This window comes from Bacillus rossius, chromosome 1 (assembly GCF_032445375.1).
Source record: "Bacillus rossius redtenbacheri isolate Brsri chromosome 1, Brsri_v3, whole genome shotgun sequence".
Classification (NCBI taxonomy): Eukaryota; Metazoa; Arthropoda; class Insecta; order Phasmatodea; family Bacillidae; genus Bacillus; species Bacillus rossius.
The window spans coordinates 93,712,083-93,726,598 of record NC_086330.1 but is presented as its reverse complement, the minus strand read 5'-3'; the positions used below and the strand labels follow the sequence as shown (position 1 = coordinate 93,726,598).

Here is a 14,516-nt window from a genome sequence, read left to right as displayed (position 1 = left end):
GGGGCCCCATGCCTCCTGCGACATTGGGTATGAAGTCCCGCAACCAGTTGCACAGGCCGAGAAACTGCCTGAGTTGCTTGCGGTTCTTAGGGGCTGCGGCTTCCTGAATTGCCCGAATTTTCTCTGTTTGCGGAAAATTGCCGTCAGGGGTAACCCGATGACCCAGAAAATCTACTTCGGTCTTTCCGAAATGACATTTTTCTAGGCGGCAGCTGAGCCAGTGAAGGGCGAACCGCTCTAGCACTAGTTGGAGATGAGTCTGATGCTCCCCCCAGGACTGGGAGAAAATTATGACGTCATCTAAGTAGGCATAGCAGAATTCCCCGAGGTATCCTGTCAGGACCGTGGATGACATGAGGCGCTGGAAAGTAGCTGGGGCATTCTTGAGCCCGAAGGGCATCACCTTGAACTGTAGCACTTCGCCGTTGGGGGCAGTGAAAGCGGTATATTGCCTTGAGTCCGGATGGACGGGGATCTGCCAATAACCATATCTCAAGTCGAGGGTGCTGAATATTTTTGCCCCTCCCAGGGATTTGAGGGTATTCCCTAGATTCAAGCTGGGGGGTGCGACGGGCTGTGTGATCTGATTTAAGTCGTGATAGTTCACGCAGAACCTGAGGGTCCCATCTTTCTTGGGTACGAGCACCACTCGGGCATTGTAGGCCGAGACTGAGGGTTCTATTATGTCCAGTTGCTTCATCTCTTGAATCTGCGTCTCTATGAGACCCCGGCGATGGACCGATGGTTCTCCTGACCTCTGGTGAATTGGGCGTTGGTGCACCAGGTGGATCTCATGACTGATGCTGGAGGTCTGGTGGAGAGTGCTGTGGTGCGCAAAGACCTCCTGATTAGCAGACAAGATATCCACCAGGCTTGGGACCTCGTGGTCGGCCAACTGATGGTTTAGTTCTTCTCCCGAAATCCTTTGGTGGGTCGGTTGCTGCTGGGGCCTCTTCCAAGTGATGGAGGTTCTTTGGATGTCCCGGAGATAGATCCGGTTCTGGTGGCAGTCGATTACCGCCTTCTGTTGTGTTAACCAGGGCTGCCCGAGTATCATGGTCTCTCGCAGTTCGTCTGAGACAAAAAATCGGGAGACTATGGGGCGACCGGAAAGTCTCACCTCGAGGTCCACTGTTCCCTTGACTGGAAGGGTGGTTCCCACCTGGGCCATATATATCGGCTCCGGGGGGTCTGGGTTTAGGGCGACCCTGGGTCCCGCATGAGAGGCCCTTATGAAATTTCCTGATGCGGCCGTATCCAGTAAGGCCAGGATGTTTTTCCCCTGAACCTCGATGGTGATCCGGGGAGCCTCCGAAAGAGGGCCCTGGGTGGTTAGCACGGATATCTGGGGGTCTCTGTTTACCTCGCCGGGCGGCCCGACCCTCTTGTCGTCCCGGCGGGGTCGTTTCCCGCTTCCTTAGAGGGTGGCTCTGAGGGAGTGGTGGCGGGCGGCTCCTTTTTCTTCCCCAAGTATACTGCACAATCCTTGTGGAAGTGGCGTCCCGGGCAGTGCCAGCACTTGGGAAGCTGCGGGGGTGGGTAGGAGAGCAACCTGTCGGCTTGTCCTCTCCTCCCGTTCTCGGCGGGGGGTCTAGCGAGCTGCGCAGGTGCTCTGCCCCTGCCCTTCTCGCGGTCCCTCTCTTCTATGTCTTGTTCTCTCACCCGGGCTCTTTTAACCAGCTCCTCGAAGCTGCTGGGCTCGGGGTTGCGGAGGTGGGCTTTGACCTCTGGGCTCATGAGGCGAAGGATGAGTTCCACCCCTGTCTCTTCCTGCTGGTTGGGGAGCACTCGGTGTATTAGTTGAACTTTGTGCCTGATAAAGAGCTCCGACTCCTCTCCCAGGCGTTGGTGCTGACTGTACAGTTCTGCCGTCAGGAGGGAAAGAACCTCTTTCCCTGAGAATCTCTCCTGTAATCGCTCTGCGAACTGGCTCCAGGTGGTAATGAACTCGCCGTACCGGCTCCACCATTCCCCGGCCTTCCCTGTGAGACGGCTCTTAGCCCTGGCTACCCATAAAGAGGCGGGTAGCTGTATACGGGCAAATTCCGTGCGGCAGCTCTCTAAGAACTCGCCTGGGTCTCCTTGGGGCTTCCCTGCGTACTCTGGGATGCCCTCTGGCTCTATATAGGTGGTCCTGTCTGTCATTTTTCTCGTCCCGGGGTATGCATGACTGGTGCGAGCGGCGCGACAGAGGGGGCAATAATATTCCAATCCCTCGCTGTTCCGGTCCTCGTCCCGCCATCCTAGGCACAGATAGTGGTAGGTTCTTGAGCAACTCTCACAGGTGGTTCTGCGCACCCCTTCTCCCCCACACTCAGGGAGATCACAACTGGTTTGCCTAAGTCGACAAGGTGGGCACCTGAACTCAAGGTCGGCGAGGTCCCTGTCTGCGTCTTCCCATCCCAGGCAGGCGTAATGATAAGCTCCCCCACAATAAGCGCAGGCGATGTTTCTGGTGCCTGTCCCAGGACAGTCTGGATGCACACACGGGGCTCCTGGGTTAACTGTGGGCCTACCGTCGGTGGCCATGGTACTAACTGGGCGCCATGGGATTATTTTAAGACGCCCCGACGTCTGGTAGTACTCGGCGAGATACTCTTTATCAAGGGATTTCCCCTGGTTCCGCTGTTCCGATTCAACGGATAACAGTGGGGCCCCACGTTGGGCACCAAGAAATTAACTTGACGCACGTCCTCCCTCTCCAGTGCACGAAAAAGGAGGGGGGGGGGGGTTCCTCGCGGTAAGGGGGAGGGGAGGAACTGTCAGAGTTTCGCCCTCAGAGGCAGGGCAAGGTGGCCTCCTTTGGAGGGTAACAGGCTCTCACTTGGCGACTCGGAGGTGGCCGCGAGCGGGGGGGGAACTCGATGATCTGGCGGTTGGCCTGTGGGGGTGCAGGCCGCAGCTGTGGTCGGGTCGGCTGGCGCAGGGCCGCCTGCGGGGTCACCCCTCGGAGGTTGCTCGGGGGTCGCTGGTTGATGGCCCGTGCTGCGACATGGGCGGCTGTTGGTGGTGCCCTCGTTGGTGAGGCTGGCAGTGGGGTGATCACTGCAGGTACTCGAAAGCACCCGGGGGAGTACCGCTCCTGCGTCGGTGGGCCCCCATGCACTGCGAGAGGCGCGGGGACGCGACCCCCACGAGCGCGGGCGGCCTCGTCTCGTAGCACCGTATAGATATTTCTAGGGCCCGTCTCCTCCCGTAACTTGGCCGCTAGCACCTTCGCTGCTTTCTTTTGGCCGGCCCGGTGTCTCGGCATTTAAGGGGAGGCGGACAGGAAGGCTGGTCGCGGAGGCAGGGATGGTCTTCGGTTTTTACTCCCCCAGCTGGTGTCTGACACCTGAACAAAAAAGGGGGGGGGGGATGGTGAGAGGGGCGATCCCTCTAAATGGCGGTGGGGTGGGGTGTCTTCCCTAGGTCCCTGAGCGCAAACACAGGGCTAGGGGAGAGGCTCTGGTTCGACCTCTTTCCTTCCTCGACTCGGGGAACTCGGATGGCGATTAAAGCCGCCCTCCGACTTCACCTGGCCGGGAGGCTAAAGCCAAGTGCGGGAGAAACACAGAGGCCCCCTGGCCTTCCCCAACACGCGGAGTTACCAGCGTAGTGTTAGGGGGACCGGAGTTGTCTCTCCTCGCCAGGCGAGAGGAAATCGGTACGCGATGTAACCGCGTAGTTCCGACTCGCTCGCTCGGCGGTTCTGTTTCCCCCTCCGCCGGGGCAAGAGGTCTGATACGCGATGTAACCGCGTAGTACCAGCCCTCTCGCTCGGCGAAAACACTCGGAGGCAGTCAGACTGTCCGGCCCGGGACCCAAACTCCCTTTGGAACCAGGAATGGCGGAATTACCTGCCAAGGCCAGCTCCCGCGCAGTAGCGTGGAGAGTGAATCCGGGAACGGCAGTCGTCCGGAGATTTCCCCCCTCTGGGTTCGGACAGGAAGGCTTTGGAGGGGTGGCGGAACTGACGGGGTTTCGAGATCTTAACACAGCACGTTCTGGTAAGCAGCTTTTTTATTCACGGGAACACAGCACGAACACGAGAGTTCCCAGCCTCGGGCGGCAGCGATAGACTTCGTTGTCGCTTGGTCGCGCACGCGAAGGGCGAGACTGCTCGTCAGGAGGCGAGCGCCCTACTACTCCCTGAGGGCTCTCCGCAGGGACCTTTTATACTTGATAGCCGGATGAAAGAAGGCGAGGGGGGGGGGGGGGGGCGGAGGAAGCCTCCCTTGCGGGCAAGGGTGGAGTGTCCTGTGCTGCGGGTCGCCGAATTGCCCAGGGGTCGAGCGCCCACCCGGCGCTCGGCCCGGTAAACGGCCGCTCGGGGCGGTGGACAATCTCTCCGAAGCTGGGAGGGAGGGCGCATGGCGACGGCTCTCGTAGATAAGACCGCCGGCGGCGCGTCAACGTCATAGCAAAACATTGATGAAATGATTGCACACTTTTATGAATAAAATTGAATCATTTTTATTGAATTATCACTATTTTGTATGGACACAAAGAAGGAGTGAAATGAAATCTACAATTTAATTGATAAATTTACTTTTATTTGCACTCATTAATTCAAATATGTTTATTACTTTAACGAAGAGATTATTTTAACTATAACTTTTATACATGTTTGCTATTTAACTTCTTCCAATCTGTGTTATTCTGTTAAGGATAGGACGATGATAGGAAAAGTAGGAAACAAATGGGAGTGTTTCAAGTTTAAAGTGCCTCGAAAAAGTCAAATCGATGGTTGTTCCAATCGAGTGGAAGAGAGATAGATGTGGCGCAAGCGTACAATGAGCGTAACGGGACAATGAGTCATCCTTTTTTGTGCGAGCAGCTGGTGTTCATCAATTTATTAGATTTTTTCAAGATCCCTTGTGAACAATAATGTTCAGTGTGAAATGGTGGAGTCAGAATGGATAGCTCTGAAAATTTTTGTTCACCAGGATTCTACTCCTGTGTACAAAGCCAGTTGGAGGGAAATAAACACAAGACACAAGAACAAATTTGTTAATATTCTTTCACTCGTGGATCTTGTGTTGTCTCTGCCTGCTCACACCGCAGATTGTGAAAGAGAATTTCCTTTGATGAAGTCTACCAAAACGGACTGGCGCAACAAACTTGATGATACATTATCATCACTGGTGCATATCCAGATGAAATCAAGTAGTGTCTGTGATTTTGATCCTACCCCGGCTATTGAACTTTGGTTTAATCGTGATAAGAGAAAGCGCAGACCATTTCAGCCCCCATACAGAAAGTGCGTAGCTAGGCTGCAGCAAGATGAGGAAGATGCATCTGATGACAGTTCATCTGATAGTAGTTCAGACACATTAAACCAGTGATTTAGTGCAACACTTAAATCAATATTTAAAACTCCATTATTAAAATTAAAATAGTGTAAAACTGACTTGTTTTGAGTACAGTGATGTTCTTAAGCATATAGCAAATTTATAACCAGTAATTTTTTTAACGTAAGCTGGACAGGTGGAATTAGTTACGGGCAGGTAAGTGTCAAATTATACCTGTTCGTTGGACAGTCCAGTTAAATCCTTAAAATCTATCCCTGATTGAATGTTATGTATACATTTTAGGTGCAGGGGATTTGCCATCAGCCAACACTCTTAGAGAAACTTAAGTCCCAAAATTTGGCCAGGCAAATAAGGAAGCAGTAAGGCACGCTGTAGCATGGTGTTTACAGAAGCGACAAAATCAATTTTAGTGATTTTTTAGTGACCTTTTCAATAACCTAAATGGCAACATTTTTTTTGGAATTTTTTTTTACTTTGTACTATTGACTAAATTAACTGACACTTTTACAAAAAAAATTACACATTAGGCTTAACATTTATGCCTAAAAACTACCATGCTAGGTGAAGCGACATTTTTCTTTCAACCCACAGGAAAAGATAATTGCTTCAGCTGTCAAAATAAACATCACTGTGGCAGTTAAAACAAGTCAAGGCGGGCGTGCATCCAGTCGGTCGCTGTGTATTGTCAACCGATAGTAATCAAAATCAGGTAAATCAAGCAGGTAGTTTGGCCTTAACTGCGTACCACACTAGACACTCGCAAAAAGCTAAACGTAAACACCTTGCCACAAAAACCTTTATCTGCACCCTGCCGGCAAAGGAACATGGAATGGGGGTTATCAAGCGCTGACAGTGGTCAACAGGAAGTGGTATCTATTTTTAGATATGCGCTGCCTACGGCAGTACAGCACTCAGCAAGAGAAACGCAGTAACATGCTACTCACCACAAGAAACATATTTTCTGTCCGATTTTATTCGGATTTTCGGCAATTTTTTCACGGTTCCTCGAAATCAGGTTGTAATAGAGAGGTGGTCGCAATAAATGGGGTCGCAACAAAAAGGTTTTACTGTACTGTGTGTTGTAACTTAGGATTTTTAATGGAATATCTCGAATGTTTTTATTTTGTTAAGACGTGTTTAGTCTTTGTAATGCTCGTGTTCCTTAGTTTACAATAATTTTTTTTTTCTTTCAAAATGAGACATCACTTTGATACTGTATAAAAAATACTGACTAACAAAACAGGTTTTAAAACAATACCAAGTACCATGCGAGAATAAGATTTTATTGTGATGAGTAGTACCTAGGTATCATATGTGAAGTATTGTAATCAAAAAGTATAACAATGTTTAATCGAATTAATCATTTAACGTAGTTTTTACATTTTTCCTGTTTATGTAAAGAAGATTTTCACATGCAAAATTTAACAGCTATTTATAATTGTATTATTATGTACAATATAACATATTCGTAAACACCGCTTTCCTAATTTATATGTACCGCTATGAGGTTTTTCTTACACCACCAATGGCATAATTATTTCACCATTTTTTGGGGTCTCTACCGATTGCTTATTTTTACACGGATTTTTTGCACCGCTTGCTTATTTCTATACCGATTTTTTGCACTGCTTTTGTCATTTTTTTACACCGAAATGAGCAAGTTTTATTTACCATTTTCTGGGGTCCCTAGCCATATCCACAAACGGACACATTTTCTTTTCAGCTGTAGCCATGATGGCAGCTGTGTTTACTTTTCTAACGTCAAAAAAAATTCTCTAGATTTGTATTAGTAAAATTAATAGAATGGTGACCAAAGAGTATGTGTGCATTAGTTTTTAAAGGTTATTATTGAAAGCTGATGCGCTGGCATTGTTTTAAATAGTTTTACACTTTTATATGGCACATGGCTCGCCCAAAAATTGTGCTAAGGACAACTGGATATAATAAATTAATTATGCTACACATCACGTAAAGTTTGTATTTAATCGTAAGCATTTATGATAATTTTCACGCTACATTGGCTTTAACTGTTCTCAGCATGCCCATTTACCTAACCTAAAATTTGATGTAAGTAAAGGTCCGCTTACAGTTTTTTTTTCTTCCATTAAGTCTCTCGGGAAAATGATTTCTCGAGGTTCGACATATTATTGTATCACACGTTTTGTCAAACAAAAGTAATATTTTAATACATTCGAAAACTTTCGAACATTTTAAATTTTCAAATACAGTAGAACCCCGATTTAACTAAGTACTATGGTTACCGAAAATGTTTACTCTAAATCGATGTTTCGTTAAATCCGATTTTCCGATTTTCAATGACCCCCGCACTCATAATCGCGTCCCTACCGTTTCCATATCGTAGACAGGGTCGACGCTGATATCTTGTGCTGCCGTGCTATCTCAGACTTCGTCAACTTTACATCTTCAACGTCTTTTAATCTCGCTCGTACGGCCCCCGGTTCGTACGTACACCTCGGTCGTACATACAGATTTTCAGAAACCGTGAAAAATGAGGCATAAAATAAAAGTTTAAAAATATGTAAAGTGTAAGAAATACGTTAAAGTGTATTAAAATACAGTCGCAACCTGCAGCGTTTATAACAAATACGAGCTACATACACACTGCGTCACAGTAAAAAATAAAAAATAAAAACATTGGCCGCAAATTGATGGAAAATTTCCGTCAATAGCGCGCCGTACGCGGAGAAAGGTCATTGTACTCGGTCAGCTGCTATTACAGCGCGGCGTAGCCGCCGGCTGACTCTCTTTGTTCTTTGAGCTGCGCAGCACTTATAAAAAACGTATTCCAAAAACTAAACACCGCGCACAAAGCTCTTACTGAGAATAATAAAGCTGTAGCAAACCGTATGTATTCGGTACCGAGTAACAGGTGCGCCATCTAGTAACGAGTAACGAAACGTTACACACGGCTGGATCTCGTTACTCGCATTTTTCGTATGTTTTACGCATGCGCGCGCATATTCGATGAATTTGCGTTACAAAGAACGATGTTTGTTTATTAAGTAAAGTATAATTTGGAAATTCGTCGTCAAAGTTTTTTACTGTTTATTAAAGGTATTGTGTGTGTAGACAAAGTTTGAGATTGGAACAGAAGCAACGTAAGAAAGTATTGTTTACAAATTAGAAATATGTTTTTATTATCGCGTAATTTCACGTTTTTTTGTTCTTATCTTAAAAGAGATAGTATAAAAAAAGCCGCTCTAATGAGATTAAATTGTTTCTTGGTTAACAAAAACTGTTAATTATCAAATATTGTTAATTGTTTATATTCTATTTATTATTATTTACGCGACGTCATACTGTACGCGTACGCAATACGACTCGATTCGTTGCTTCAACATAACATAGCATGTTATGCTGTATCAGAAGTAACGAGTAATGTAACGTGATACGATAGTAACGAGTACTAATTGTTAGAGTAACGAATACATACGGGGACGCTTTTTTTCGTTACTTTTACACCTCTAGAGAATAATGATAATGGCGTATTGGTGTGACGTGGTCACAAGTTGAAAAAACCTGGAGGATGGGAAAGGGAATATTTGGAAACGTGTGATTATTGGCTAGCACTGTTACTATGCGGGCGTGTTTGGAAGATAACGTGGTGAGTCAAGCCAGGCATAGTAGCGGGGTAAGGGGATGCGGACAAAGAAACCCTTCATGACGTCATGTGTCGCGGACAGTCTATCTATCCAGGCGCGCGCAATGGCACGCACCTACGCAATTCAGTTACAGCGCCCGCAGTTTTTAAGCAATTTGAACAACTTTTTTAATTTTTTCGTATTTGGACAGATGATGCAAAGGCACATATTAATATATAGTACCTCCATTCTATTACTGACACCACAAAGTGTAATTTTTAATAAGATTCCATTACTATTTACTTTCATTTTTTGGAAATCTATATTATTATTTTAATAAATTGGTGTTTTTTTAATAGTTCCTGAAAACCTTTACGTTAAATCGCTGTTTTCGTTAAATCCGTGTTCGCAAAATCGGGGTTCTACTGTACCTAATTTGGTTTCGAATGTGAATCAAATCAAATATTTGATTCGCACGAATATTTGCAATTTCGAGTTATTTGCACACCCCTACCAAAAACATTATGCAACGTTTACGTGAGAGGTTTTTTTTATCCATATTTTGATGACCTAAAATATAGGTGTGACGATTATTCGATCAAACAGGGTATTTGTACATTTGCATAGGCCTACTGCAAAGTAATTACAGTACCTACCTGTATCTCAGCGTCCAAGCACTCCACAAATGCCTGGCGTATTTCCAAGGTGAGGGATGGCGTGGACGTGAACAGCCCCACCAGCTGGGTGTGGATGGTCGGGCTGGTCGTGACGGACAGCAAGATGCGCACTGCGTTCAGAGCGTGGTGAGGCAGCCAATAGTTGTAAGTCACATACCTTGCACATAACATAGCTGTGAGACAAACATTCCTCCCAACAACCACTATAGGATTTTTGTGTACACAACAAGAAAGTTGCATATTACACTATTAGTCTATTTACACACTACTTTTTGAAAAAAAAAAAATACTAAATGACCTCACTGTCAACAAAATGTTAAGCTTAATAAAAATTTAATCTACCATATGTGAAGGTAAAAACTGTAATATTTTGGGAGGCACTTTAGTACGATTCCTCCCATTTTTTATGAGTGCAATATGTATGGTTGCAAATCAAAAATGAAATGTGTGCCACCCACGTCAATCAGGTCACTAAACCATGAATTTATGACCTACCAATAATATCCCTTCCTGAAGTAAGAATTACACTATTCAGTCAAACCAAGTCATCTTGAGTACGGGCTATTACAACACATCCAAATATCAAAGTGTTTTGTACTGTACTGTCAGTTTGATTGTACAAATCATAGTGAATTACTAGGAAATTTACATTTTTACAAAAGATTTTCTTGAGCTACTTTCTTAAATGCATGTGATTAAAATATTCTATTTTAACAAAGCAAGCGGCAGTTGGTTAAAAAAGCTGGACTTTTGCTACGAGCTATCGGAAAGAAAGCCATCATTTGGCAAGAAAAAAAGAAGGGAGGCAAGGTTTTCGGAGCTGGGGTGGGTTAGGTGAAGCTTCCACCAATTGCAGTCAAAGGAAAGAGATTGGTGAGAAGGTGGTAGACCCCGTAGTTATCCTGCATGCACAACTAATGACAGTGGCTAAACTATAAAATATTAAGTCAGAAAAGTGATAAAAAGATATTACTTATTATTTAGTGTAATTAGTTAAATTTGCAACGCTTTCAGTTAATGACATACCATTTGGGGCATGACATGAAATATGGACATAAGAACGTGTGAGAATTGGACTTTTAATTTGGTCATTATCCAGCCTTCAGAAGTAGTTCTGATGTCAGCGAGGTGTCACCGCTCGCACCTGGCCACATTGAGGAGATGGTCGGGGCTGCCGCTGCACGGGTTCATCTCGCGCAGCAGCTTGCTGAGGCCGGTGATCAGCAGATGACAGCCCGACTTGCCCAGCGCCGTGAGGAAGGCCTGCTGCAGTCCCAGAACCCCGCTCAGCAGCTCCAGACACAGCAGCGTGGTGTCCTCCAGGGCCTCCTTGCCGGGGAATGGCTGGTAGGCGTCCAGCAGCTGGCAGCCTATGTGGATCACCTCCAGCACCTTCCAACACATGCAAGTCTTACAACATTAACATCACAAAATACTTAAAGGAGTGATATGATGGTTATACTTTCCTAAACACCTTTCAGAAATAATTTCCAAATGATAAAAGTGGACAATATCAACTACATTTATGGTGTGACTAAAGAGACTGAAGAGAAGCATACTACAAAATGCACGTTAGTAAAGGCTCTACTGGAAATTAAAGTTTAATGACTTCCAAATTAAATTACTTATCGTTATCATCTTTGGAAATTTTAAACTTTCGGGAAAAGTCCTTATGTTTTATAATCGTCTTGTGACTAAAAAAAAAAATTAATTGGCTTAAAGCAAAAAACTATTGTGGGTGCTCAAGAATTAGCATCTAAGCAGAGCATCACAGTGAGGACACATTCAACCAGGCAAAACAAAGCAGCAAGGAGAGTTGTGTACCAGCCTCAGGTGCTCCGACTTGGTGTTGAGGCACAGCATGATCTGGTGGCCGGGAGAGGGGTTCACGTGAGTGATCCCACCGCCTTGCAGGTCAACTTTCCTGCCCACAAAATCCTCCGCCTGAGGCTCGTACTGGGAGATAAACTTCACGAGCAGCTTGAGGCAGCCTCGAGACACCTCCCACTGTCCAAACACGTCACAAGCCCAAAAAACATTACAACACTCCCTGCAGCCTGGGTCCAGAAACAAAGTATTCTGAAGTACCAACTACTTTGCAATCAAAATTGGAGCGCAATAACCGACTCAAAATCAAGGATTGAGCGACAAAATTATTGTTCTGTGCCAGCTCTTTACACACAACAAAAAAAACCAACAAACATGGCTAAAATGTGTAAAATAAAATTATATGTATTCAGGATTGTGCAACATTAACATAACAGAATGAGCTGAAAATAACAATAAAAATAACCAACTTCTATGAAAGCAAGCGAAAGCTACTGTGCCGGAAATTAGGGATTTAGGCACGTTTTATTTAAAATTTTGTTATCATAAATATTTTTGGAATTTTATTCTTTTTTTCTCATCTTATTTCTTTACGGCCAGGCCCTCAGCCTCTGTTCTCAAAGGCGAACCGATTTCTTTTTCCCAGCCTAATGCTAGCTTAGCATTCTGGCTAATATTTCTCCCGCCTAGAGACACGTCGGAGGCCGGTAACTTAATTTCTCCGCATGACTACTTTTGCCTACAGCAGCTTGTGAAGCAGTGCTGAGCCCAGCTAACTCTGTCACGAATCGGTATAAGGTTCACTAGCAGCAAGACACGACAGGAGGATCCCGTGGGCCTTGCGTCCCACAGACCACGCGTTTTTTGAAGCCATCCCCCCGTGATCCCCCACCCTTTCTTCTCAGAAGTGAAGCCAGGAGCGATGACCGCTTGTGAACTCACGGGGACGGTAACCGAATCAAGGGCATCTCAGGCTTGACAGCCGCAGATACGATTCTGGACTTTAACGACATCTAGCGACGGCTGTGGTCACTAACGCCACTTGTGGGCGTCGGCAGCGCCGACACCAGCGCTTTCGCGCGGAGGTAACGACAACCTTTCTCCCCCTTATGTCTCGGGCCGCTAGGTGGCAACACTGGTTACTCCATATACTCCTAGCATGTACACACTCGTCGGCCACAAGTCGATTTATTAGTACTTCTTCTCACCACCAAAAGATAGCGCCTCAGTCACGCAGTCACTCCAGTAAGTTCTGATATTTTTTATGCCGGACACCTTCGGGTGGGCTCGGTTTTTTAGGCTCAGAGCCCCCTCCCATTCTCTAGAGAGCCCGTGCTTATTATATACTGATCATATCCCGCTCTGAAGGGACTTCGGTGCGCGCCTCCTGACTGGCTGGTACCGTTAGTATCTGCGATCTTCGGCGAATCATCAGCATCGCATCTCGAATTATGTACAGTGAAACCTCGTTAATATTATCCCGCTTATTACGAATGACTCGTTAATATTACCTATTACTATTTCCCCGTGAAATATGCCCATTAAACACAATGAAGATTTGTTTGGTTAATACGAAATTCTCGTTATTATGTATAGCGAACAATAACAATTCCCGTCCGTATAAACAAACAGTCATGTTTACCGTTTAATACGAACCAAAGATTACCACAAAGATACGGCCCCGCCTGAGTGTCCGAAGTGTGTTTTTAACTCTATGTTTTCAAAATCACTCGTTCGTGTGTTCGATATGTTCAGAAATCACTCGCGTTTGTACAATATTCGATATATCGAACTTCACGTGGGATGGTATTTACGTTCGATTTTGTACTTCCTTTGTATACATGAATCTGTGCCGGACCAATAAAAACAAAATATATGTTACGCCTAACGTGTTTAATATTTGTGTACGTTGTAATGAAAGTTTAAGTGAATTATCTCGTGAGAATTTTATTAAACTTTAGAATTTGTACGTACACACATAAAAATGGAGGCAAAACGTAAACGCAAGGAAATTGCATTGAAGACAAAAATTGAGATAGTAAATTCAGTTCGTCAGGGTGAAAAAACGAAAACAGAACTTTCTGAAGAGTTTGGTATATCAAAATCAACCTTAAGTACAATTCTAAAGCAAGCAGATAAAATAGAAGAAGCGGTCAGGAAAGGTAGTAATCAAACTAAGAAAAGGATGCGCGTCGGTAAACATTCCGAATTAGAGGCCAAACTGCTGGAGTGGTTTCATCAAATGCGCGCCGCCAGAGTTCCAATTTCCGGGCCTATTATCCAAGAAAAGGCTGATCAGCTGGCACTGCAACTCAGAATTGACGATTTCCATTGCAGCAACGGATGGCTTCAACGCTTCAAAGATAGGCATAATTTGGCCACAAAATCCATTTGTGGCGAATCTGCAGCTGTCGACCAAACAGCAACGAGTGACTGGCTTCAGTCAGTACAGTCCATCGTAAGTAAATTTGCACCACAAGATGTGTTTAATATGGATGAAACAGGGCTTTTTTACAATCTGTTGCCCAATAAAACTCTAACCGTAAAAGGTGAAAACTGCCATGGCGGTAAACACAGTAAAGTTCGTCTTACAGTTCTACTATGTTGTAATCAAGATGGCAGTACTAAACTTCGACCCTTGGTTATTGGCAAGTCTGCCAAGCCAAGATGTTTCAAAGATGTTGCAGCAAAAAACCTGCCAGTAGATTACGAGGCAAACAGTAAGGCTTGGGTCACCACAAAAATTTTCCAGTTGTGGTTGTTAAAATTGGACAGGAAAATGGCGACTCTAAATCGCAAAATTTTGTTATTGTTGGACAACTGTGCTGCACATACTGCTCATGGTATGAAGTTGGAAAACATTACCTTACTCTTCTTGCTACCAAATACAACAAGTGTGACACAACCACTCGACCAAGGTATAATACAGTGCTTGAAAAGAAACTACAGACAGCGCTTGGTGAAATACCTTATCAGGCAGTGTGAAAAGGGAAAGACTGAGCTTCCTAGATGGTCAGTTTTGGATGCTATCCGCAGTATAGCCATGTCGTGGGACAGCATCAGCCAAAAGACAATTGTGCATTGCTTTGCAAAAAGTGGTTTTGGCCAGCAAACTG

The 14,516-nt window shown here is 45.3% G+C and overlaps 1 protein-coding gene across 1 annotated transcript in view; it reads right to left on the bottom strand.

Moving 5' to 3' along the window:
• The window catches only part of LOC134540217 (nuclear pore complex protein Nup205), a 279,586-nt gene that overhangs the window by 174,028 nt on the left and 91,042 nt on the right, over positions 1 to 14,516 (bottom strand). The window contains exons 15-17 of the mRNA XM_063382820.1: positions 11,398 to 11,580; positions 10,718 to 10,965; positions 9,553 to 9,730 (exon numbers count right to left, since the gene is read on the bottom strand). Coding sequence (XP_063238890.1) covers positions 9,553 to 9,730; positions 10,718 to 10,965; positions 11,398 to 11,580 — 609 coding nt within the window. The remainder of the gene's footprint in view (positions 1 to 9,552; positions 9,731 to 10,717; positions 10,966 to 11,397; positions 11,581 to 14,516) is intronic.